We start from the raw sequence: 27,651 nt of genomic DNA on the forward strand, positions 1-27,651 counted from the left end.
TTACTGTTTTATATCTTTTTAAAAATCTTCATTCTTGCCTACAAGCTTCTTCGAATAGTTCTTTACGGACATACACTGTCTGATTAGTTTTCATTTCTAATTATAACTTAAAACATGGTTTTTTTTTTCTTGTCCGACCACCTAGAAATGTTCTCATGTTATTTTCAATGCAGATGCAGAGTTTACAGGGTGGTACAGAAGCCATAGCCCGATTGGATCAGTTAGAAGCTGATTATTATGATCTGCAACTTCAGTTGTATGAAGTACAGTTTGAAATCTTGAAGTGTGAAGAGTTACTATTGACAGCACAACTGGAAAGCATCAAAAGACTTATATCAGGTATGGTGTACACTTAACTGCGTAAGTCCACAAAAGATTGAATACTTTGTAAGAGATAATTGCTTTGCCTGAGGTGACAGAGCCAGTTTGTGGACTAAAACCCTGTTCTGTCTTCTGCAGTCCATGCTTTTAACTATTATGCTTCGTTGCTGTTCTGTAACAGAAAAGAGAGATGAAGTGGTGTACTATGACACTTACGAAAGCATGGAGGCCATGCTGGAGAAGGAAGAGATGGCAGCGTCAGTGCATTTACAAAGAGAAGAGCTGCAGAAACTTCAGCAGAAAGCACGCCAGCTGGAAGCAAGACGTGGACGAGTTTCAGCCAAGAAAGCCTACCTCAGAAATAAAAAGGTATAATAGGTTACATATTTATTGGATACATAATCTTAATTTTAAATCTTGCTTTTATTTGTTACCTAATCCTCGATCCATAGCTAACATCCTAACTTTGTGACTAATACTTGCATGTCTTTTTAAATGAAGTAAGTTATTATGGTATGCTGCTTCAGATCCTGCTGGAGTTATTTGGTAATATATGATATATGTAACTAATCACCTTTAAAATCTGGGAGAAAAATTTTAATTTCAAAACTCATCTGACCTCTGTTCTGGATAAGGGATTATGGACCTGTATTCTTATTTTATAACCAAGAGAACTCAGACATCTAGCAGTTAAATAACCCAACAAAGAGTGGTTAGTATGGGGCAAGGTAAGATTCTATCTTAAGTCTGTATGACTTAGAAGCCTGAGTCCTTATATCACCATATCCTGTCACTATGTAACTACCTTTGTTTTCCCCTGGAGACTGCCCTGAACAGGTTCATTTCATGATCAATATATTTAACCCAGTGTGGGTGAAGAATATAATATAAACAGTTGCTTTAAAGAATAATTTACTGGCTTAAAAGGTTATTCCTTAAATGCATTTCTCTGGTTAGAAGAGTAATCTTTTGGTATAGAACTGGCAGTGTTGGTAACTAACATAAACCCTTTTCTCTGGGGGACTTTTCCAGAAGGACCCAGAGAAAATGAAGACTTGGCATAGTGGCACTAAAAACTTGCCAGATAATAGTGCATTATTTTGTAAAGAAGCAGATACATCCCATTTTATCATTGTTTTTATTTTCACGTGATTAGAAAAAGCATACCTATATTTTCTTTATATTTCTGACATTCTAGTCTTTAAGATCTCTTTTAGTTCTGAAGTCTGCGCCCAGAAGTTTTGAGATTTCATGATATGGTTTAAACCATTCTGGGCAAAATCATGTTCTTTAATTCATCAAAGAGAGCTTAAGAATACAAGCTTTAAGCCAAGAGTTGTATGTCCTTTTTGCCCAGACAGTTTAAAGAATACAATTAAGACACAGAATCTTCTGGCCACAGATTTGAGAGCTAAAAGAGACCTTTGAGATTATGTAAGGACACTCCCATCCCTCCTACCTTGCTCCATCCCCAGACCTCCACCAAAAAAAAAAAAAAAAAAAAAAAAAAAAAAATCAGGAGGGTTAGAGAAGTCTTAATAGTTTGATAGAAGAATTTTTTTAAGATCCTGATTAGGGTTATGCAGCTTCAGAATTCCTAATGAGAAACCAGAGATGGTTTACTTGGTATTTTGCTTTATAGGTATATATTAAAATTAAAATTTAACTCTATCAAGTAATCAGTGGTATGGTATTTAGAGTCTTTTAAATTTCACTTATATTAAAACACATTTTATGTATTTATAGGAAATTTGTATAGCAAAACACAATGAAAAATTCCAACAGCGCCTCCGGAGTGAAGAGGAATATAGAACCCATCATACAGTACAACTTGTAAGTTTGGATTCTTGGAGACTTAGAACAAAACTTCAGTTTTTACATGTATCAAAGTGAATAAAATGTATAGAGAATTTTAAAATGTTATAACAATAGATGTTAGCATTAGTTCACCCTATATATGCATATACTGTATAATTTAGAGCATTTTTAGGCAGAAAGCATACATGTACAGCTTTTCTACTAGCCAAATCCCATGCAAGAGTGGTACATTTGTTACAACCAGTGAACCAACATTAATACATCATTATCACCCAAAGTCAGTAGTTTACATTAGAATTCATTCCTGGTGTACACGTTCTGCTGTTTTTGACAAATGTATAATGATATGAATTCACCATTACTAATATTGTATGGAATATTTTCGTTGCCCTAAAAATCCTCTCTGCATCCCCTCTCTCTGTCCCCAAACCGCTGGCAGTCACTGATCTTTTTTTACTCTCCATAGTTTTCTTATTCCAAAATGTTTACTTGGAAACATACAGAAGATACCTTTTCATATTGGCTTATTAGGTTAGTAATATGCATTTAAGGTTCTTTCATGGTTTCATGGCTTTGTTTTTAGCACTTAATATTCTATTGCCTAGATCTACCATGGTTTACACATGCACCAACTGTTGCTTGCTTCCACGTTTTGGTAATTATGAATACAGCTGTTACAAATACTATACAGATTATGGTATGTCCATAAGTTTTGAAGTCTTTTGGGTAAATACCAAGGTGCATCATTGCTGGATCATATGGCAAGAGTATTTAATTTAGTAAGAAATTGCCAAATTGTTTTCCAGAGCAGCTATACCATTTTGCATTAACACAGCAATGAATGAGAGTTCCTGTTGCTCTGCATCCTCACCGGCATTTGTTGCAGTCAGTGTTTTGGATTTTAGCCATTATAATAGATGTGTAGTGGTATCTCATGGTTATTTCAGTTTGAATTTCCTAATGGCATATGATGTTGAGCATTTTTTCATACTTATTTGCCATCTATATATCTTTCTTGGTGAAGTGTCTGTTCAGATCCTTCGTTTATTTTTAAACTGGGATGTTTTCTTATTTAAATAATTTCTTATGCTTTATAACAGTCCTTAATCAGATATGTCTTTTGCAAATATCTTCTCCAAATCTGTGCCTTGTCTTTTCATTTCCTTGAGTATCTCTCACAGAGCAGAATTGTTAATTTTAATAAGGGCCAACTTAAAGAATCTTTCTTTCATGGGTTGTACCTTTGATGTTGTATCTAAAAAGTCATCATATTTCTTCCCTAATTACAATCTAGGTTTATGGTTTTGCATTTAGGTCTGTGATCCATTTTGAGTTAATATTTGTGTGTGTTTGGAGGGTGGAAGGTCTGTGGCTAAACCTTTTTTTTTTTTTTGGCATGTGGATTTTCTGGTTGGTCTAGCACCATTTGTTGAAAGACCTGTCCACTCTCCATTGAATTCCAGTTGTTCCTTTGTTAAAGATCAGTTACTTATTCTTGTGTGGGTCTATTTTTGAGCACTGTATTCCGTTCCATTGATGTAAGTCTTTTGTCTCTGTAAAGAAACATTTCTTAAATTACATTTTATTGATTATGCTATTACAGTTGTCCTGATTTTTCCCCCTTTGCCCCAGTCTACCCAGCACCCCTTACTCCCTCAGGCAATCCCCCCACCAGTGTTTATGTCCATGAGTCATGTGTATAAGTTCTTTGTCTACTCCATTTCCTATACTGTACTGTACATCCCTATGGCTATTCTGTAACTACCTATTTGTACTTAATCTCCTCACCTCTTCACCCATGACTCCATACCCTCCTCCCACCTGGTAATCATCAAAATGTTCTCTGTAGCCATGATTCTGTCTCTGTTCTTGTTTGTTTAGATTCAGTTGTTGATAGTGTTTATTCCCACTTTATTGTTCATGGTTTTGCTGCTTCTTTTTCTTAAATAAGTCTGTTTAACATTTCATAATATCAGGATTTGGTGATGATGAACTCCTTTAGCTTAACCTTCTCTGGGAAGCTCTTTATCTGCCCTTCAATTCTAAATGATAGCTTTGCTGGGTAGAGCAATCTTGGCTGTATGTACCTGCATTTCATGACTTTGAATATTTCTTGCCAGTCCCTTCTAGCCTGCAAAGTTTCTTTTGAGAAATCAGCTGACAGCCTTATGGAAACCCCCCTGTAGGTAACTTACTTCTTTTTCCTTACTGCCGCTAAGATTCTCTCTTTACCTTTAACCTTTGGAATTTTACTAATGATGTGTCTTGGAGTGGGCCTCTTTGCATCCATCTTGTTTGGGACTCTCTCTGTTTCCTGCATTTGCACATCTATATCCTTCACCAAATTAGGGAAGTTGTCTTTCATTATTTTTTCAAATAATTTTCCAATGTTTTGCTCTTTCTCTTCTCCTCCTGGTACCCGCATGATGCAGATATTGGTATGCTTGAAGTTGTCCCAGAAGCTGCTTATACTGTCCTCATTTTTTTGGATTCCTTTTTCTTGTGCTGATTGGTTTGTTTTTTGCTTCCTTATGTTCATTGATCTGATTCTTGGCTTCATCCACTCTACTGTTGTTTCCCTGAAATTGTTCTTTATTTCAATTAGGTTATCCTTCGTTTCTGACTAGATATTTTTTATGCTGTTGAGATCCTCACTAAGTTCCTTGAGCATCCTTTTAACCAGTGTTTTCAACTCTGCATCTGGTAGATTTCTTCTCTACATTTCTTTTACCCCTTTTGCTGGAGTTTTGATCTGTGCTTTCATTTGGGTCATGTTTCTTTGCCTCCTTGTTTTGGCAGCCTCCCTGTATTTGTGTCTGTGTGTTAGGTACAGCTGCTTTGACTCATGTCTTGGTAGTGTGGCCTAATGTAGTAGGTGTCCTGTAGGGTCCAGTGGCACAGCTTGCCCTGTCACCCAAGCTGGGTACTTAAGTGTGCCTTTCAAGTGGGCTGGCTACTCCCTCCTCTTGTAGCTGAGCCTCAGTTGCTATTTGCATATCAGGGGGAGGGATTTACCTAGGCCAGTCAGCTTCAAGGACTGGCTGTGACCACTGACCACCAACCTCCAGTCTCCATGGATTATATGCTGTGCAGGCGCAGGGTCATGGTGCTCCGATGTGGTCTGTAGCTCTCCACTGGGTGTGCTGGCCCTGGAGTTTCCCAGGCGGTGTATGCCAGGGTCAGCCCCCATCTGTGTTTTGCCTGCAGCCACCCTGCCTGAGCTATAAAGCAATCTGAGATGACTGTTACTTGTGCTGGGCTTGGAGATTCCCAGGCAAAGCCAAGCTGTCTGACTGCTGCTAGTGCTGGGCCTGGGGCTCACTGAGGCCTGCGCTTGCTCATTTGAGAGAATTTAGGAAGTTGTGAAGCAGGAGTTGAGACCAGCCATTCATATGGAAATGCAGCTTGGGTGGGCCCGTAAGTTGGGTGGGGCAGAGTCTCTGGGGATCTTCAAGGCAGGTCAAAGAGTGTTAGCCACATTGAAGGAGTCTTAGATATGGTGCCAGCTTTCCAGCTCTGTGGCTCTATGGGGGGAGTGTTTAGAAAAGACGCTGGCCTCTGCTCCCCTTGATCACAGACAGTTCAGGATTCTCCCAGTGTACCACTGGTGCCTTTCAAGCTGTTACCCCAGTGCTGGAGCTCAGAGGGAGTGAGACTGAATAAATTCATGTGTGGGTTCTTTAAGAAGAACTGCTTGGGGATCCAGAAGTTTCTACCACCAACTCAGTCCCCGTTGGTTTTTGCAGCCAGAAGGTGTGGGGACTTACCTTCCTGACACTGGGACCCTGAGCCTGGGACCTTGTGTAGGGCTGGGACTTCTTGCTCCTAAGATAGCATTCCTGAATTTTGATCCATCTCACATGAATGTGGGACCAGCCCATTCTGTGTCTGTGCCACTCCTACCAGTCTGGGTGGATATGGTTTCTTTAATTCCATAGTTGCCAGACTTCCATTCAACTCAATTTCTGATGGTTCTGAGTTATGGCTGTTCAGTATTTTAGTTGTAATATTGATGTGGCTGTGCAAAGAGACAAGCCATATCTGCCTACACTGCCACTTGATTAGGAAGTCCTCTGTAAAGAAACTTTAGAATCAGCTTGTCAATAACCATAAAATAAGCAGCCGGGGTATTGATTAAGATTGCATTGAATCTCACAAGTGATGAACAACAAAGGGACTTAATACCGAAACCTGATGTTACATTTAAAAAAAAAAAAAAAAGATTGCATTGAATCTATAGATTGAATTGGGAATGACAGATGCTTTTACAATTTTGAGTCTATCCATGGACAAGGAATATATATTTATTTAGTTCTTTGATATTTTCATAAGAGTTTTGTAGTTTGTTTCATACAGATACTATACCTAAATTAATTTTATTAAATTTGTGCCTTGCTCTGGCTTATGCGGCTCAGTGGATTGAGTGCCAACCTGTGAACCAAAAGAACGCCGGTTCGATTCCCAGTCAGGGCACATGCCTGAGTTGGGGGCCAGGTCTTTATTGGGGTTGTGGTAGAGACAACCAATCAATGTATCTCTTGCACCTCGGTGTTTCTCTCCCTCTCTTCCTCCCTTCCTTCCCCTCTCTCTAATAATAAATAAAGAAATAAAAATTTTAACTAAATTTTTCCTTTTTCAAGTAGATTTTATTGATGATGCTATTACATTTTTCCGATTTCTTCCCTCCCGTAGTTCATGTCTGTGGGTTGTACATATAAGTTCTTCGGCTTCTCCATTTCCTATACTGTTCTTAACCTCCCACTGTCTATTTAGTACCTACCAATTATGCTGCTTATTTCCTGCACCGTTTCCCCCGTTCTTCCCCTACTCCCCACTGATAACCCTCCATGTGATCTCCACTTCTGTGCTTCTGTCCCTGTTGTTTGCTTAGTTTGCTTTTGTTTTGTTTTTTAGGTTCAGTTCTTGGTAGTTGTGAGTTTGTTGTCATTTTACTGTTCATAGTTTTGATCTTTTTCTTAAATAAGCCGTGTTAACATTTCATATAGTAAGGGCTTGATAATGATGAACTCCTTTAACTTGGCCTTATTTGGGAAGCACTTTATCTGCCCTTCCATTCTAAATGATAGCTTCACGGGATAGAGTCATCTCTGATGCAGGTCCTTGCCTTTCATGGCTTTGAATACTTATTTCCAGCCCCTCTTGCCTGCAAGGTTTCTTTTGAGAAATCATCTGATAGTCTATGGGAACTCCTTTGTAGGTAGCTCTCTGCTTTTCTCTTGGTGCTTTTTAGATTCTCTCCTTATTTTTAATCTTGGGTAATTTAATTATGATGTGCCTTGGTGTGTTCCTCCTTGGGTTTACCTTCTTTGGGACTCCCTAAGCTTCCTGGACTTGCATATTTATATCCTTCACCAGATTGGGGAAGTTTTCCTTCATTATTTTTTAAAGTAAGTTTTCAATTTCTTGCTATTCCTCTTCTCCTTCTGGCACCCCTATGATTCGGATGTTGGAACTTTTAAAGTTGTCCCAGAGGTTCCAAGCCTCTCATTTTTTGGAATTCTTGTTTCTTCATTCTGTTCTGGCCAAATGTTTATTTATTCCTTCTGTTCCAAATTGTTGATCCAAGTCTTGGTTTCCATCTCTTCACTTTTGGTTCTCTGTGTGTTTTGCTTTATTTCACTTTGTATAGCCTTCAATTTTTCCTTTATTTTGCAATGATACTCAATCATTTCTGTGAGCATCCTTATTACCAGTGTTTTGAACACTGCATCTGATAGCTTAGCTCTCCCCTTATTGCTTAGTTCTTCTTCTGGAGTTTTTTATCTCTTCGTTCATTTGAGCCATATTTTTTTGTCTGGCACACCTGTTACTTTGTAAGGGGTGGAGCCTGAGGCATTCACCAGGGCAGGGCAACCCATGTCACTGCTTTGTGGCGGTATATGTGGGAAACATCAGGGAGGAAACAGTAATGCTTGCCCAGCTCTCGTCCTGCTTTCAGTCACTTCCCCCCCTACCCACAAGCAAATTGGGCCTTTTTGGTGCTGATTCCCAAATTGGTGCTTTTGTGTACGGTCTAGGACCCCAGGGGTCCTTCCAGTGGTCTCTCTTGTGAGATTGGCAATTTCTCCCACCACCACAACCCCCACAGATTTTTGTAGCCACAGTTTATGAGGCTTTATTTCCCTGTGCTGGAACTCTGTCTCGCTGCCCAGTTGTTCTTCCTGGTTTATCCACATGAATGTGGGACCACACAGTCTGCCAGTTGCCACCCTGCCCGCCCAGTCCACCAGCTACAGCCTTGCTGCGCATCCTCTCCACCCCGGCTGCCCATATCCGCCCCTCCTACCAGTCTGGATGAATGTTCTTCTTTAACTCGGTGGTTTTTGGACTTCCATACAGTTTGATTTTCTGGAAGTTCTGGCTGTTTTTTGTTTTTAAATTGGTTGTTGTCCTTCTTTTAGTTGTGTGAGGAAGCAAAGTATATCTATTTACACCTCCTTCTTGGCCGGAAGTCTTTTTTTTCTTCTTTTCTCTTCTCTTCTGTTTTCTTTTTTGATGGTATACCATGTCAGTTGCTTTTAATTTCAGACTCCAGTTCTTTGCTGGTACATTGGAAAGCAGTTGAATTTTCTGTCTTTTAAGATGGTATACCATGTAAGTTGCTTTTAATTTCAGACTCCAGTTCTTTGCTGGTACATTGGAAAGCAGTTGAATTTTATATGTCAACCTTATATCCTGCAACTTTGCTATAATCACTTATTATTTCCAGGAGGTTTTGTTTTTTTTTTTTCTTTCATTTTTCTTGTGTCAGTTCTTCTAAATTTTCTACATTGACAATGATGTCTCCTGAAAATAAAGACAGTTTTATTTCTTCTCTCCCAGTCTGTAAACCTTTTATTTGCTTTTCTTGTTGCATTAGCTAGGATTTCCAACACAATGTTGAAAAGGAGTGGTCAGTGGGGGCATCTTTGTCTTTTCCTGATCTCAACAAGAAAGCTTCTCGTTTCTAACTATTACATATGATATTAGCTGTAGGGTTTTTGGTTAATGTTTATCAAGTTGAAGAAGTTCCCCTCTATTGGCCGTGTGCTTGGATCATTAGTTCACTTTTTTCAAAACGTTCCACTCCTAGTATTTCATGTACCTTGTCATGGCTGCAGTATATTCTGATAGTAGTCTTTTCAGGCATATCTTAGGTTAGTCAGTGCCAGTGATTTATATTTCATTAAGCAGTAGAAAGGATGACATGACCATATCACTGTATATACTTGCTTAAAATTTTTCTCCAGTGTAACACACAAGGCCAAATTTGTCTATATTATCCCTTAAGCTTATTTTGGCACATGTTAGATGAAGCCCTTTCTTTTGATTTTAAGCATGTAAAAATAGACAAAGTATCCATTAACTGTGTGATTCTTCTTTTTCTTTGCAGATAGAAATACATAATTATTGCAATTCTATTTTTTATTACTGTTTCCGTGGGTCAGAAACTGGTTTATAAGGAAGGTTCAGCAGAGCAGGTGTGTCAGAATGCCCCTCGCTGTCACCGTCAGTGCCTGCACTGTCAGCTTGCTGTTGAGAGCCTTTAGAATTTGTTCCCTTTGACATGAAGATTTTGGCTTCTGATAAAAAAACTAATACTTTGGTGGATGGAATAACTAATTACTTTTAGAATTAATATTAAATCCTTTCTCAGAGTTTTATGGGACAAGGAGGAGTAAAAATGAGGAAATGGATACTTGGGGGAATTTCAGAGATAAATGTCATATGTATAATATAATTTGCCTAATACCAGCTTTGGGTGGAATGTCTCATTGTGTGGGAGAATGAATTCTTTAATTATCTAGTCATCTTTAACATGTATAGATTGAGGAAAATGAAACTTGGCTTAGATCAGGGTAAATCATTCTTTCAAAGCTAGCTTTAAACCACCTTTTTCAGCAGTTGGGTGGTAGATTATTTAAAACGTAGATCCATAGATGTTAGCCTTATTGTTTCAAAAATGTCTTCTAGAAATCTTTGCAAATTAAATATCTAAGTAAGACTATGGAAGTTTAATATTTGATAGCAAGCTCTAAAACAGTAGTTCAAAATGTAAAATTACTTGGTTTATTACTTTTTTTTAAGCTTGAACAGTAAGTTTATTACTTTTTTAAGTTTGAGTAAGGAAAGGAAATGGTGGGCAGGAAACAAATCAATTCTTCCCATTAAGAAAACATGCATTCTTGTTTTATGTAAGCACACTCATAATTCATGAGTGTCACTTCAAGAAAGTACACATGGACCCTGAGTGGGTGGGTCATTTTGTTGAAGCGTCATCCCAAAAAGGTTGCAGGTTCGATCCTGGGTCAGAGCACACATGAGAGGCAACCGATCGATGTTTTTCTCTCACATCTATGTTTCTCTCTCCTCTCTCTCTCTCTTCTCTCTCTCTGTCTCTTCCTTCCTCTCTAAAATCAATAAATGCTTATATTCTCAGTTGAGGATTTTTAAAAAAGAGAAAAAAAGAATAAAAAAGAAAGTACTCCTTGAATTCATGCTTTTAAGCTGTAGTTTATGGAAACTGATCAGAACTTTTTCAATTATTTTGCTCCTGACAACTTCTTTGAATACTACCTACTTCCTCCGTGCTCTGATATGTGCCCTGACTAATCATTGTCTGTTCTTCTTAAAAAATACTTTGTTATGAAGGCCTTTCATTGCTTTTTAAAAGCATTATATATACATATATATACACACACATATATATACATATATACATATATATATATATGGTACACATAGAAAAGTGTGTGGCTCATAATATATATATATATATATATATAGCATGAACAATTTTCACAAGATGAACATACCTTTATAACCAGCACCCAGATTGATAAAGAGAATGTTACCAGGCACCCACTTTGAGTTACCTTCTGTTACTGTCCAGTAAATACTCCCCACCACAACTTTTCATTTCCTGAGTTTAGTTTGATTTATCTTGGCGATGGTTAGATTTCATTAAGATACTATTTCAGGAAAGTTTGGTGGTTGCTGTATTTTTTGAGTCTGTCATGTTTAGGGGAGAATGCTTGTCTGTTTCCTTTATACAAAAAGGACAGTTTGGCTGCATGATACTGTTACATTTTCTCTCCATCAAAATTTTGGAGACATTACCATACTGTTGCCACACTGTCTTGTAGCATTGACTGTTGGAGTAGAGAGGCCTGAGGTAACCTCTCCCAATCCACACTCCCTTAAGAGACTTGATTTTTCTGCCTGGATATCGATAAAGAATCTTTCTTTACTGTAGAATTCTGGTAATTCTGTCAGTTGATCATCATGCATGAGGGTTTCCTGAGAACTCATGTAGACTTTTAGTCTGAAGATTCAAGTCACCCTTTAGATTTTAATATAATCATCCAATGTAAACATAGCAGTAAACTGTCATTAGAATTTATATTGTCTGGGACAAAGTTGGTGGGGAAAAAAAAAAGAGGTACCAGACTAAGAGAATAATGGAGAATTGAATTTGAAAAAGACAGCAAACAAATGGAAGAAAGACAGGCTAGACAACATATAGGTGATTCAGGGACACAGGAAAAATATTTAATTTTTGTGCAGATAAATGTCAACTACAAGTTGTTATAGTTTATTCAAATGATTCATGTATAATGCTGGAAGTACGTTTTTTTCCCCCTCTAACTGCTGCCTATACTGGTTGACCTAATCATGTAATATGTAAATTACTGACGAAGTGGTTGCTGATTTTATTTTTAAGGTCCATTATTTGAGTTTGCAGAATATAACAGCTACAAGTATGTCATACTAAAATTGTTTAAGCCAGAACCCCAAAGATGAAACATTTTTTAGTTTAGAGATTTTATTCTATTTTACAGAGTAAACATCTTTAATTGGGAGTATATATGCAAAAAATAAAACTATTATTTTTGTCACTGTGAATTTTAAAATGATAGTATCTGTTAAAAAATGATAGGGCTTCATGCTATAAAACATTTTGTTTAATGCGTTGTTCTTTGGAGTTACCCAGATTACACACTGGGAGAACTCTCTTCTTTTTTCCTATTAACGATAAAAAGAAATGGGAAACATCATAATGAAATTTACTATTAATTTTCTTACCAGAAGAGAGAAAAATTACATGATGAAGAAGAAAGAAAAAGTGCCTGGGTTAGCCAAGAAAGACAGAGAACGCTGGACAGACTTCGAACTTTTAAACAGGTAATATAAGTAAGATCACTGTATTGTTTTTCACTGCTACATACACACTACTATTGTAAGATTTATTTGTATGAAGAAAAACTTGGTTTTCCCTTTGTTATTTAGAAAATAATTATGTCAGTCCTTTTATGTTTTTAAATTAGTGTTTTGACTGCATAGCTATCTTTCCTCTGGTTGTTTCCAGAATTAATATTCTCGTGATCCTCGGCCTACCACTTCACTGTAGTATAAGGGGAAGGTTTAATTTTTAATATAATTAATTAGTTTACAACCAACTCCATTTCAAGCATCACCTATGGTAATAATCTGTGGAAATGATCAGCAACAGAATTAGAGGGTGGATCATCATAACTGAGAAACGCTTCTACAGTTTTCTTAACAGGCTAACCCATGACTCTGGACACTGATATCACAGCATCTAAATATTTGCTTTCAACTCTATGTAAGCTAAATGATTTTAGTTAAAGTGCTCAGGAGCCTTACTTCCACTGTGTGGTAAGGGATCATCTTGCAGACAAAGGAAGCTTTTGATAAAGTCCTCTTAGTATTATAGTAAAAGAGGGAGGGGGCACAATGGACTGGTCCTTAATATAAGGATAAGCCTTCAGGAAAGTAAATGCATTAACTCAATACATGTCACTATAGTATAAATATAGTATGAGAGTCCTGTATGTCAGTTACTACTTCCAAAAATTTCATCTGTAAGCAGTTGGAAATAAATGTAAGAAACTAATAACAGATCCTTAGTTTTACGCATATATATGTTTGACATCATTTATGTTGTAAAATTTACATTGCTGTTATTATTTTTTCACTTAAATTCATGCTTTTATTCAGTAAAGACCTTCTGTTATCATGTGGTAATTTTGAATAGTTGCTAAAGTTGGTAAGAGGATGCAAGACCTTGATAAAGAATTTGATAATAAGCAAATAATAGTTTGGTGATAACTGTGTGAAAAGTATTCTGGTTTTCTGTATATGTTAAAAGAATTTTCCCTGGAAATTACAAAATCTCCACATAACATCTTTCATTTGAGGGAGAAAATAAGACATTTGTCATAAATCGTTTTGATATAATTTAACCAATTATGATAACTTCTGATTTTTTAGAGGTACCCTGGTCAAGTTATACTTAAGTCAACCAGACTGCGACTGGCTCATGCCAGAAGGAAGAGTGCCACCAGCCCTGTGCCCTGCGAGGACCAGTGCGACTCTGTGCCAGGAGTACTGCAGGAGAAGAGTGGAGGGGTGGAGGAAGGAAGAGGCAAGCTTGGGTCATCACAGAAAACAGAAGCCCAAAGCCTCGTACAACTTGAAGATACTTCATTAGTACAACTTGAAGACACTTCATTACCTCTCAGTGGTGTTACCTCGGAACTGTCTCCCACTGTTTCTCTGTCACTTTTGAATAATATTGACCTTGAACCAGGTTCTGTTACCACAGATCCACTCCCACCACCTCTTCCTCCAACACCACCTCCCCCACCACCTCCTCCTCCCCCTCCGCCGCCACCACCACCTCTGCCTGTTGCTAAGGACAGCATCCCAGAGACACTGGAGAAAGGTCTGCCTAGAATGGAGGGGACCGAGAAGAGGATCCCTAAGTCTGCGAGTGCCCCTTCAGCACACCTCTTTGACAGTAGCCAGCTGGTCAGTGCCAGGAAGAAGCTCAAAAAGACTGCTGAAGGCTTGCAGAGAAGGAGAGGTATGTTTAAAAAGATATTTTTGTGTTTGTTGAATAAAGCGGAGCATAATCAAAGGATTTTTTATTTCATAGGATCTTAGAAAACTTAAAATACTATTTTATTTTTGGACATAGTTGGTAGCAGATAGGTTTTCAGGGTCACAGCAGGGCAGAATTCTTACCAGCCCACATCAGTAGATGTGTACGGACACATAAAAGTGAACCTTTTAGCTGGTCTGCATGTTTTTAAAAATACACCTTTTGAAGTGATTCTTGATCTATTTGGTAATACATAGTATGTGGCTCCTTTTGTGTAAGAAAGTCTGATTTTAAACCTAGGAAATACAAGGAAGGTATTCACACCAGAAAGCTTAAGCCATCTGGTCAGAACTGTCACATTAGGATGACATTGACAGGACAGTGCAATATTTGGTCACGTGTTTATTGAGGACCTTGGTATACTTTTTGTATAAAGGAGCAAAGAAGAAGAGGGAGTAATATGTACAATTTCTTGCATGTCATATATGGCTAAAAGCTATTTTTGAAAAGAACAGAATAATCTTGGCCATTAAGGAGCTTTAGCTTGCATAAGGAGAACATTAAAACATTTTGCATGTTGCATTTTAATCTGAGACCATGCTGTAAAATATTTTTTACCATAACCCAAGTAGAATTGCATGTGTAAAAAACTAAATGAAAATGAGTCACTTTAATGAACCAAAATTGAATTTTTTTAAATTGAATGTGTATCCCAGTCACTGTCTGAATTTAGATTTGACTGGTGCATTATGGAAATCTTTGGAGGCCTCACCCATGATATTGCTAAAGACCACCTTCTGGCTCCCAAATCTATTCCCTTCTTTCCCATGGGGAATGATAGGATACCAATAATACCTGACATGGAATTTGAATCTTGGGATTTCTTTTTAATAAGCATAATGGATTCCCTGTGCTTTGGCAGTCTTTTCTGTTAAAAAGATTGCTAAAAAAACATTTTATAGATGGTTTTTCCAGTGTCACGGGCTATCACAGTCCTAAAATCTGAAGGTTATACTATAGTTTAAGTGTGATTCTAACTGCAATTGTTCTCTTTTTCTAAAGTGAGCTCACCTATGGATGAGGTGCTAGCTTCCTTGAAACGTGGTAGTTTTCATCTGAAAAAGGTTGAACAGCGAACTCTGCCTCCTTTTCCTGATGAAGATGATAGTAATAATATCTTGGCACAAATAAGGAAGGGGGTAAAATTGAAGAAGGTGCAGAAGGAAGTTTTGAGAGAATCCTTCACACTTCTGCCTGACACAGACCCTCTAACACGGAGCATCCATGAAGCTCTTCGAAGAATCAAAGAAGCATCCCCTGAGTCAGAGGATGAAGAGGAGACTTTGCCTTGTACAGAATGGGAAAACTAACAAGTAAATGGTCTTACTTTCTTCAGTAGCATTTGGTAATACAGCTTTTATATTGTATAATGAGGTCTGTTACAGTTTCTTGAGTCTGAGGTTTATTATTTATTATACAGTTTAATAGTAGTTAGGTCATAAATTTGTAAACTTCAGGTTTTACTTCTGTAGTTTCTAGAAACTTAATGGAAAAGCACTTTTCAAATATACTGTTATATAAATGCTGTTTTTTACATCCAGCTCACTAAAAATTCTGCAGTATACTTTTATCACGAGAGGATAGTCTTATTTGAATAATAGGATGGTCTTATTCTAGCTTTAAAACACAGAAGAGGCTTTTTCTAACTCGAGTATTTTGATTACAAACTGTTATACATATTGAACTTTGATGACCTATTAGCTGCCCACAGAGAAATTTTTGAAGATCAGTCTAGAAAAATAATTGTATTATCTGATTATTTAGCTTTCTAAGCCTTTAAAACTGAGATTTATCACTTTAAGACTTATTATAGTTACTGCATGGTTTAGTTAAAATTGCAGTTAACAAAAATATAAAAATTATATATATACACATACACTCATCTTATTGAGTACCCCTGTTGGGTATTGGTTACACATTTGGCATTCTCCTAAAATAATACAGAGTTATACTCCAGTACATTTTAATAAGCTAACTATATAAATTAAATTGTATATAGTTTCACAGCATTTACCAAAAAGTGGAAGAGTCACAGTCCTGGAGAGGGTAAAGAAAGGAGTAATAAACTTACTCATTAGCACAGTTATTCTTAAACATGCTTGGGATCACCTGGAAAGCTTATTAAAAGTACAGATTCCCGGCCCCCACTCCCCAGGATTCTGACCAAGTAGATCTGATGTATATGGAGGAATACATCTGGATTTTGAAGACTTAATAAAACAAAACTATCATTAATTTTTATATTAATTACATGCTTAAGTATACTATTTTGGACATCAGATATTACTAAAAGCAATTTTACCTGTTTGTTTTGGTCATGGGTCCATTAAGAAAATGTTCCTCTTCTACACTCCCAATCCCACCCTTCCCTAGGAGTATCTGCACAGATCAGTAGTTTAACAGAATGGGTGAAAAAAATCACATGCCTCTTGGTAAGTGATTGGGAGTTACCTTTAATGTGCTGGAGCTGACATTCCAGAGAACCACGGTCCTACCATGGGTCGTGGGCTTTTGGTATCCTTTTTTCCAAGGACCTTATTTATAGAAGTCCTAATTAATAGTCATTCTATATGACTTACTGTATTTGGATCCCCAGATAATTTCAAACCATTTGTGCTTGTACATATGTACACTGTGCTTTGTAGGAGGGGTGTAAATATTACTGTTTCTGCTTCATGTGTTTCTGTCTAGAGACCCAGGTGTGTCTGACTGGGAATCTTTTCCACACCGGGTATTTGTAGCTTGTTTCCTACATTACAGTGTGTGCCACCTATTGCCTTGTCTCCTGCTTGTGGCTTCTCAGTGAACTGCTCAGCCTATGCCTGACACTACCATCTTAGTGCTGAATGGTTAATCCGACAGCTGGGCATTCACATCAACAAGTGTGTTTAGTCCTTTCATTACATTTTCCTGCAGTGGCCCAGTCAGAGTACATGGCCTGCAAGCAGTAGCTCAGGCCAGCCCATTCTTGTTTGTCTTCTTCCATCCCACCAGATCCTGCCCAAATACTTAGACACTACAGCAGTATTTCCTGTGTTCAAGAGGATGGGCTGTTATTTATAGCTTCCGGCTGCTAATTTAGCCTTATATCTGATGTTAAGATATGTTTATGTTGAATGCTACTTTGAAAATTGCCTAAGACTTTTCTTTATTTGGCTGATTTTTTTTTAATTGCTGGTGTATGTAGTATATTAAGAGAAACAATGAAACACTTTCAGATAATCAGTAGACTGGTTGTGTGCCCCGTCCATTGAGCAGGCATTGATAAAGGGCCTATATTTCACTCCCTTTGTGTGGTCCTGGAAAATCATTTTTAAAGGTTCTGAACTTTTAGATACTTCTCTATAGAGAGCTAAAGGGACTATAATTTGTATTTCCTATTTTTAATTAGCATCATTCTTAGAGATTTTAAATCATTAATGTAATTGTGTACTTTTTTAAAGAGTTAATATCTCAAACTTCATGAAATAAAACAGGAATATCCCCTGTTCTACTCTTTTCATAGGTAACTATAGGTAATAGTGCCCTTGAAGGGCATTTCTAAACATAAGGAAATATACAAATCATACAGACTTTTTATTGAGTTTCTGATTTGCTTCCTGTGGGGTCCTTCTTAAACTTACGAGGTAATTATAATGACACTGTCCAATAGGAATACACTGTGAGCCATAGATAAGATTTGAAAAGTTCTAACAGTCATTTAAAAAAGGTAAAAAGAAATGGGTGAAATCAATTTTATATGATATATCCAAAATAGTATCTTTCAACATGTTTTCAATATAAAAAAGTACGATGTAATTTACATTTTTTTGTAGTGAGTCTTCAAAATCTGTGTTTTACACTTATTAGTATAAATCACAATGTAGCACATCCCAATATGAATGCTAAATATTCAGTTGTCAAAGTGAAATATACTGTCAAAACAATAAAATTGTATTTAGTGGAAAAATACTTTACAGATTTTAATTTAAATAAAATTAAAATTCATCTTTTTAGTCACACTGGCCACATTTTCAGTGCTCAATAGCCACACGTAGCTACAGTATTAGATAATGCAGAACTATAAAGTTAGTATTGGGTTGGCCAAAAAGTTCCATTTGTTTTTTTCTATAGTCTGGCTCTAGTAGCACTTAGTTGTCTTTAACTTAATTTGAAACAGTTTTGTTAGATTGTATTGTGACAGCTGTCATATCAGCATGCATTGATTAAAAAAACTTATCAAAATTGGGGAATTTTTATGTAGTCATTTTAATACTAAAGATGGAAGAAAATCAACATTTTCAGCATATTATGCTTTATTATTTCAGGAAAGGCAAAAATGTGACTGAAATGCAAAAAAAAGATTTGTGCAGTATATGGAGAAGGTGCTGTGACTGATTGAACGTGTCAAAAGTGTTTTTGGACGTTTCATGCTAGAGATTTCTCGCTGGATGATGCTCCATGGTCAGATAGACAAGTTGAAGTTGACAGCGATCAAGTTGAGACATTTAATTGAGAACAGTCAGTGTTATACCACTTTAGGAGAGAGCTGACATACTCAAAATATTCAAATCAATCGAGTTATTGGTGAAAATGTGTCCTTTATCTTACGGGAAAAACTAAATGGACTTTTTGGCCAGCCCAATACTTTATTCATGTGCATTGTAAGCTTTCATTTGAAAAGTGGGTTTTTTATATAAATGCTCTTTGTCATAGATAAGCATATAGATCTCAGACACAACTATTTTGAGTTTTTAAAGGTCCTAGTAAAACATCCATTTAAAGCCCAGTATTAATCCTGTCCTCTAAATGTTAATATAATGAAAATTGCTCCCTAATGAATTTTAAAGATGTCATTTAATAGTTATTACACTGGCAGTTTATGAGGCAACTATTTTTAGATTGTATTTCTCTTTTTTGCATTTTTCTTTGACATAAAATGTTTGAGTAAAAAGAATGAAAATGAATTTTACTTACAACCTTTTAATAGAGATCAATATCTGTATATAAATGTTTTCATTTTTATTGCTTTTTGAATAGAGGCATATCCTTTTTTTTAAGTGTCTCATATGCTGTCTATATAAATGGCCATTTATAAGAAAAAAATCAGTGTTCATTCTGGATATTGCAAAAAGTATTAGAAAGCATTTATACACACTACCCTTTTAATAGGTTGTCCTTTTATAATACACTTTATTATTTTGTTTGTAAACAGGTGACTCAACAGAAAGAAAAAATATCTGCCGTTGAAGATTGATTCACATTCTTTTGGAAAACAAATTTTAAGCACTTGGTTCCACAATTGGATTCCATTAGATCCAAAATGTATTTATTGGCTCAGTGGTGTGCAAAAAAAGGAAGCACAATTTCATTTTTCCAGTCATTCCAATAGATGGTGGAGTTTTAGATGTGCGATGTTCCTGACTGCAGTGAAGAAGAGGCCTTTCAAGGAGATTGTTGGGTTGTTTCATTTTTAAAACCACCTTCCCCTCTTGTCCACCTATTTACATACTTGTAGTGGCCAGTAAAGCTAGTGGTCATTATGAGTTAGAAGAATATTGGGTTGACAGAGGTCTACTGTGAGCTGTGTTGGGACTACACTGAATAGTCAGTCATCCGCTTGAAAGTTACAGAGCTTCTTCCGTATCAGCTTATATCAGTAGTGTGATGCTCTGAAAAAGAAGTCTATCTTGATAGCTATAGAATGGGAATTGAAAGAAAATCAGATAGAAATATATCTGATAAAAATTTCCACATTACTCATCTCCAAAGGAATTTTCATAAAGATGTTCAAAAACATCTGAAAAGATACATAACTATGGAGATAGATCTATTAATGTGTTTACCACAACATTATACATTTAACATGGCATATTTTTACAAGACCACACACTCTTACACTTTGTAAGTTTTTGAAGAAAAAATTTCCATGCTTTTAAATAGCTCTTCATAATTGTGAATTTATAATAGTTTGGATTTTATGTGCAGCTTTGTTTATGAGAAGCAATAAATATTTCAAATTATTTTTAGTCTTTTTGTTTGAACTATTGCTTGATTACTATAATTCAACATGACTTTCCTATTGAGAATCAAAAATCAGGATTCTGTAATAGGGATGCAGATCTTAAGTCTTTTTATCATGCACCATTTAAGTTTTTATTTTTATGCTCCACAGTAAAAAAAATGTGTGCTCAACAAATATGCAGAAGAAAATAGACAGGCAGGAAAGCCTCCTTAGCTAGCATTTTACTATCTTCACATGCTTAGAGTGGAATTTGGGGGAGAGCCTTTGTCACTAAATTTTTAAACAGGTATGTAGCTCTAAGTGCTGATTTTGTGGCAATGGAGTCCTGAAGGTGCAGTTATTTGAATGAAGCCATTATGAATTCTCAGCTGAACTGCTGTGGGCTTGAATGAAGGTAGATGTGTTGGACTCAGTTTACAGTACTCTGTAGAGTGTATTTATTCATAAGACAGATCTTGGCCTTTATGTGAAGGGAGTTAAGGACTGAAGTACCAAAAACTTACTTCTCATGAGGCAGTTCTCTGGCCTAGACTCAGAAAGAAGTCCCAGTGTAAAAGCCCTCCAATGAATTGGTCTATTTCAGAGAAAGAAGAGAAATGCTTGCATCTTTGTCACTTTAAAGAGTTATTTCCTTGAAATTAAGTATGGAGAAAATTTTCTGACATCAGATTATGTAAAACAAAATCTTTCTGCTTAAATTTTGGTAATACTTTCATTGATAAGACTAGGAGCTTTTGCACGGCATTTTCACAATACATTGGTTCATTCTAACACTACTCTTATCTTGTCTGGGAAGATTAGAAATACAGATCTATTATATAAACTGATCTTCATCCCATGATGGGGAATGGAGATAGACTTTTTTTTTCTGTATACCATCATCCATAAAGCATTTAAGCATGTTTTTTTAACCCAAAGAATGGTTGGTTTGATTGTTAATGTAGTTGAAAAACTGTTAAGTAAATTTGCAAACCTTAAAAAAAATCATGCATCAATTTCATGCCTTTAGATGCTTGTTCACAACATTTTTGGTTTGTTTTTCCTTCATTGACATTTAGAAAAACACTGGATGATACTGCGTTAAATTAGCAGAAAAGCACTAGAACTCTCACGTGTCTAGAGGGAATTGCTACCCATTTAGTGTTACAGTTGAGATTCCTTTAAAAGACAGGCAAGCTCACTTATAAAAATGACCTGTAATCTATCTTCCTGAGCCATGTTATAATAAGTCTCTAACAAGTGATATAGGGTATATAGACTCCCTATAGTCCTTGTAAGGGTGCATCCACAGCTCTTAGCACATCCCATTGTAGCACTTTGTGAAGGTCATCTCACCCTTGAAGATGAGCGTGGTAAAGCAGCCAGCTGTGCTCATTCTCTGGTAAATCACGTTCTCTACCACACTCAGTTCCCGTCAAGATTCACATTCCTACTTCCACAATACTGCATTTTAACACAGGTCATCAACCTAGAATTCTCACAAATAATATAAAAATTTAAAATAAATATGGTTGGCTTGTCCATCAAGGTGAGATGACCAGTTGAACCCTCATTTTAGTTTGAAAGTAGTTTCAGAACCCAACAAAAATTACGTAGGCATAGTTAAATTCTTTCTTTTTTCTTGCCCCTCATCAGATGAGCATCTTTGGCCTTAGTGTTACATTTGCATATGTTTAGTTATGATGGTACTTACCGATGATCACATTGCCAGTTCTAAACTTGCCTGTGCTATTCATATGGTTTTAAATATCTGACAATTATATTTCTGATAAGGTCTCATTTTCATATTAAGAATCTACAAGCATCTGCTTGCTTGTGCTAAATCAATTAACTTAATTTACCAATCTAGTCTCAACTGCACTACAATGAAAAATAGGGAAACAAGTAGATGATGATTGGGAGATGTTTTAAGATTAATGTTACTGCTCACTTGAATGTCAATTTTAAATATTTCTCCTACTAATGCAACTAAAATTATGTAGATATAACCAGTGTGGCATGTATAAAAAAAGTATTTAATGGTTTAAAATCCTAATGGTACTGCAGTGTAGCAGTAAGGGGAAATGCCTGGCTAAAGGGGATTTCTAAAAGATAAGCAGTTGTCTTGCTTACTTGATGTATATTTTATAGGCTTAACTGAGTTTGCGAGCAGCATAAAAACAATCATTCTTTAATTCTTCATTATGGAACAGAAACATTTCTATAAAATGCATTTTTCAAATCCATTTTCAAAAGGACTTTTAGACACAGCTGTGACAGTTGATCAGGTGTAGTATTTCCCCAGTGGGAATATGGGCTTTTCTTACATGAAACCATAGAAAATTTTCAGCACTTTTATGTATAATGAGAGGGAAAAAGATCTCCTTTCTTAAAAGCTGACTTTGGGGGCAATATCTGGTCACATGGGGCTTGGCCGTTTTTGTAAAGCATTGCTTTGGCCATAGCAGACACTAAAAATCAAAGCTCGAGTAGCAGTAGGACATAAATGAGTGGGGAGCACCGTCTGGGTTTGGAGTGGGACCAGTATACAATGAATACAATTTAATCTTATACATTCCCTAAGGCTCCAGTTTTTAATTACACTTGCTGAGTATGTATATATATTTAAGTCAATGCTTTTAGCCTAGGAGAAGTTTTTTCTTTCACTAAATATAAGGGTTTTTTTAATCTTTATAATTTCATTATTATGTACTTAACATCAGATATCAACCTGTAAAGTACTAATGGGTCCTCAAAGGCCTTATCAGGGAGTTGAAATTTCATATACTTCACCAGGTTATTTGTAAAAAATCTTTTTGAACAGCTGTAAAACATTTAAAAACTGTGGCAGATTCATTGTTAACATGCAAACATTTGATAGTGAAAGCAGAAACCTTAACAAGTTTTGCCTAATTCTTGCACTGAATTTAATTAATATAGATGTGCATTTTAGACAGATTTGATTCCCCATTTATTGCTTAGCATAGATGAACTATGCTTAGTGTTAGAGGATTGACTGGCAAGATTTATTTCAGATGGAAGAGAGGTAGAAAGGTAGAAGCACCTTCCTGTTGGAGCATGTTGCATTCATTTAGAGCTACTGAACAATTCAGTAGTTATTTCTGACCTTTGCTGCAAAGTGCTCTTTAGTTAAAGCACATTAAAAAAATCTCTGCTTAATTGCTTTGTAAAGTGAAGCAATGGTATTTTTTATCCTATAAATATAGTCTAATTTAAAAGTTTTTCCTAAAAAATGAGTTTATATTGCTGCCTAAACTATCATGTATGTAAACAGAGGTTTTTAAAAGGTGAGAGGGAGTCTGGATTCCATGTGTGTGTGCGTGTGTGTGCGTATGTGTGTGTGTGTTAAATGTTCATTGAGTTATTTCAAAGGTATACTCATTCTGAAATTTCCTCTTTTGCCCACAGTAAATGTACAGCTTGGTATTTGAGGAATTTAATTGAATTCCAAATTTATAAATGTTTCTCTCCTCCTTCATACATTTATTATGACACTGTAAGGTGCATGTGCAGAAAATACCTCTGAGATTGACACATTGAAATATCAATGTTATTTCACACTGAATCTCAAAGCAATCATTTGTTTTGAGGGTTAGGGGAAAGTTCTTGTGATTTTTTTAAAAGTCAGGTATAACTTACGTGTGGCTCATTTGGAGGAGTTAAGGGCGGACCATGGAAAGTGACATGTAGACATGTACAAAAGGTGTAGGTGTTGGTTATAGAGTTCAGTTTTAAAGGGAAGTTTTGGGCTTTTTTTTTAACTTGCATGTTTTATGGTTAACTATCAAAGAGTGTAACAAGTTATTCTAGCTTTTCCCAATACTAATTATATTGGTTTTAAGTATCTCTATAATCACAAGATGGCATTTTCCCTTTACTTACGAACCAAAAAGAGTAGACAATACAACCCATACAGTGACTTCAACTTGGATGGTGTCCCCACTGTCTCATTAAATTTCTCATTTGTACTGTATGTATTGCCAATGTTGAAACCATAATATATAGTTTATGAAAAATTGAAGGCCACACATCATTTTGCATGAGTAATGCCCATTGGGCTAATGAAACTGATATGTTTTTTAGCCTTTCCAGTCAAATGAAAATTTTAATGGCACACCAGTTCTAGCTTTGTGCAATATTACAATGGTAGAAGCAAAACACTAGCACATTGTGCTTGGCTTTTAAGGATGGCTTTAACACTGTTACATTACATGGGCAATGTGCACAGTGTATTGTAAATGCCAACTCTTGCAAATTTACAATACTTAAATATGCTCAATTAACATTCTAAAGTATTAAAAGTTCAAAAAAAACTAAGCAAGCATTTATAGCAATACTCTGAAATCTCCAATAATTGTTTTGACTGTTGCCTTTTGCTCTTTAGTGCGACTTCTCTGCATTGTAATTACTGTATTGCTTTGTATTTCATGTTTTTTACACTCATGACTTCAGAGTTAAGTACTTGTACACCAAGTATTGCAATCATCTTTCTCTTCCTGTACATGCAATGTAACAACATACAGTTTTGGTGCTTAATAATATTCCATTTTCTCTTTAATAAAAGATATTTATTGAGTTAACCTTATTTTGTTTGTTTAACATGGCTGGTAGATGCTGTCACTTCATTTCAAATAGAAGGAGCATAGCAAGTTGGACATTGGTTACATTGAACAGGATTCAGAAACGATTAACCCTGGTACTTCTGGCTCTTCCCAACCATTATTTATTATAAAATACTTTAGTAGCACCTTTACTTGTGCTAGTAACAGCCTATTCATGTCATTTGTGTAACTATCCACGAAGTTTGGAAACACCGACTTCCAAAATTGGAAGGTCCTTAAATACCTTTCATTACAGAAATCCGTTTGTGATGGTCTAATAGGGGGAGAATATTGGCTTTATGCTTAAACATAGGACCAGCTCAACTGGACCCCAGCAGATGCCCTTCCCCAGGGCTGGCTTGGTGAAGCTCCCCACACACGAGGCGCATGTCTAAGGGGAGATGTCCTTTAATGGACTTAGGTCCCAGATGCTGCCTAGCCCTCCTTTTTTTCCAGGTCCTTGTTTATAAAATGATGGGCTGAACCAGGATGAATTTTAGGACTTGTTTCCAGCTCCAGGACTCTGTGTTTAACCATATTTCCCAAGCAGTCTGTTCCTCTGCCAAGTGATACTCTTTCCACAGAGACCCCCCACAACTTTGCTGTGCACCAGAAACTTTGTTCTTCCCTATTAGCATTTTCTCCAGACCCCTCCACTAATAGTGTTGCTCACCAGTTGTGTACATTCATCTTTCTCTCAACCTATTTGTCAACTGCTTAACTTCTAATAAACTAATGACCTGTTAATTCTACTGAGTTCATACAGGTCCATCCTCTATCATACCAGCCTCCTACTTCTTTCTCTCACCTGCCTCTCCCATATGCTCTAGGCTCTTGCCATGAGTGACTCTATATATCCAGGCCATTGAGCATCTTCCTAATCTCAGATTCTTCCCTGTCACTAATTCCAGTGGCCAGGCCCTGCAGTACATCCCGTAGAGCCCAGGACTCGGCCGCCTCCGTGCTGGCTAAGGAAAACATGCGCCAGTGCCACAAGCCTTCCTGTGGGGAGACCGGTCTCCTTTTCAAGAGTTTACACCTAGGAGCTCCATTCTACATGCTCCTCTCATGCCTTTCCACCAGCACACGTGTCTATAAAATGCTTCCCTTAACACCACCTAACATCTGTCCATTGAGTATTAATTTGGAAAGCACATGGGCAATGTGTGTGGCCCTCTCTGTGTCAGAATTCTGAATCAGAGCAGCGAAAGAAGGAATGAAGAAAGTTAAGATGTGAAAGGAAGAAACAGAATTTGACTTAACTTCCACAATTCTACAAGTATTATTAACCATTTGAGGGACGAGAAAGAGGGTTAGATACTAAGTTGTCCAAGATGACAACTACGAAGTGGCAGAGAGCTTTGCTTAAAACCCCTCCGTTCCCCGCAGCATCTTCACCTTCACTCTTCGCCCAGAAGGTCCAACCAGTGCTCAGCTTTCCATTCAGATTGTCTTAAGAGCTCTTCTCATCCTAACAGTCTCCCATGTCTCTAAATGACATTGGTGTCGTGATGATTACGTTTTTTGTTTTTTAATTTTTTTTTCTGGCCTATACCTCTTCTCAGAACACCAGCTCTGTTAGGTATTCAGCTGCCTGGCGGTCTCTTCATCTGGATGCTCTGTGCCTACCTCAACTAGAACATGTCCAAATGGTTCCCATGACCCAGCCCTTCCCCACTTCACCCTTCTTTCCCAATTCGTCCAGTTTTATGTGTAGAGCCTGGAGGCTGGCCTTGCTGCCTTTCTCACCCTTGCCCTCCACATCCGGTCTTGAACAAGTCCTATCAAGCCTGCTTCCAGCTGCATCTGCCATACACCCACTGCTGTTTCTGTCTCTTACTACCCTCTAGTCCAGACGATCTTCACCTGAACTAGACGAACACTCTAGCCACTTAACTGATCTTCTCACTGCTGCTCTTGTCTCCTTCCAACTTCCTCTCCACCCACAGTCAAAACGGTGAGATCCTGGCTCCTCCCCATCCACGCTGCACCCCCTGCACAAGACCCTCCAGTTGTTCTGCATCACACTTAGAATAAAATCCCGAATCTTGAGTAGGCAATTCATAAAAAGTGGTCTGCCTCATTAGTAGCAACATAATTAAACCAGAATGAAATACCATTTCACTCTCAAAAAGAGTTAAAATGGAAAAGATTGACAGTTTTTGAGTATTATCAAGGATTTAGGAGAAAACTTTTTTGTACACTACTAGTGGTAGTGTGCATGGTGCAACTATTGGAAACTGCAAGGCATTAGCTACAAAAGCTGGATGGATGGACGCTCGCCCTGTGACCTAGCTGAAATATTTGAGTCAGCAATCTGCAAGAATATAGCAGCGTTCTTCATAACAGCCAACAACAAAAATAACCCGAATGCCCGTCCACTGATGAACAGGCTGTAGTATAATATATCCCTAAAATGTATTGTCATACAGTGGAGTGCTCTAGAACAATAAAAATAATGCTACAATAAGCTACGCAATTTGGATGAGTCTGACAAAGGTGAGCAAAAGAAGCCAAAAAGAATATGTGGTTCCAATCATATAAAGTTAAAAAACAGGCAAGACTATAGGATATTATTCAAGCAGTAACACTTTGTAAAAAGCTAAGAGATGATGACTGTGAAAGTCGTCATAGCAGTTTGGTCACCTTCGGGCGAAAGAAGAGCTGTGTGACGAGAAGGGCGGGCAGAGAGCTGCTGTGGGGCCGGGAAGCGGTGTCCTGGCCGGGGTGGCGCTTAGGTGGGGGTTCACTTTACTAGAGCTCAGTAAGCTTTACGTGTGTGTTTCTGTATTTTTCTGAATAAGTAATTTCACAATAAAAAGGATTTTTTTAAAAAAATCATAATACAGAGTTTTATTTATTCTAGAAATTGCTTCTAAAATACAAGTTGCCAAAAACTTTTTCTCCACAGAATACTTTGCTTGCTCATTCCACAAAAT

At 37.0% G+C, this 27,651-nt stretch overlaps 1 protein-coding gene and 1 non-coding gene across 3 annotated transcripts in view; both read left to right on the forward strand.

Annotated features, from left to right (window-relative positions):
* The window catches only part of JMY (junction mediating and regulatory protein, p53 cofactor), a 107,939-nt gene extending 83,226 nt beyond the window's left edge, over positions 1 to 24,713 (forward strand). Inside the window, exons 5-11 of one of the 2 annotated variants that reach the window (XM_054578525.1) lie at positions 174 to 339; positions 503 to 690; positions 2,068 to 2,154; positions 12,229 to 12,324; positions 13,435 to 14,029; positions 15,110 to 15,452; positions 19,302 to 24,713. In XM_054578525.1, coding sequence (XP_054434500.1) covers positions 174 to 339; positions 503 to 690; positions 2,068 to 2,154; positions 12,229 to 12,324; positions 13,435 to 14,029; positions 15,110 to 15,417 — 1,440 coding nt within the window. In that variant the 3' untranslated portion in view covers positions 15,418 to 15,452; positions 19,302 to 24,713. The remainder of the gene's footprint in view (positions 1 to 173; positions 340 to 502; positions 691 to 2,067; positions 2,155 to 12,228; positions 12,325 to 13,434; positions 14,030 to 15,109; positions 15,453 to 19,301) is intronic. The other variant, XM_054578524.1, reaches the window with a different exon arrangement.
* On the forward strand, positions 6,291 to 6,366 carry LOC129074782 (small nucleolar RNA SNORD82). Its single transcript, XR_008529586.1, has one exon. It is a non-coding gene; the product is annotated as a small nucleolar RNA SNORD82 (small nucleolar RNA).
* Positions 24,714 to 27,651: the final 2,938 nt, after the last annotated feature.

Source organism: Pteronotus mesoamericanus, unplaced genomic scaffold, assembly GCF_021234165.1.
Source record: "Pteronotus mesoamericanus isolate MK-2021 breed Mesoamerican mustached bat unplaced genomic scaffold, CSHL_Meso_final contig_50, whole genome shotgun sequence".
Lineage (NCBI taxonomy): Eukaryota > Metazoa > Chordata > Mammalia > Chiroptera > Mormoopidae > Pteronotus > Pteronotus mesoamericanus.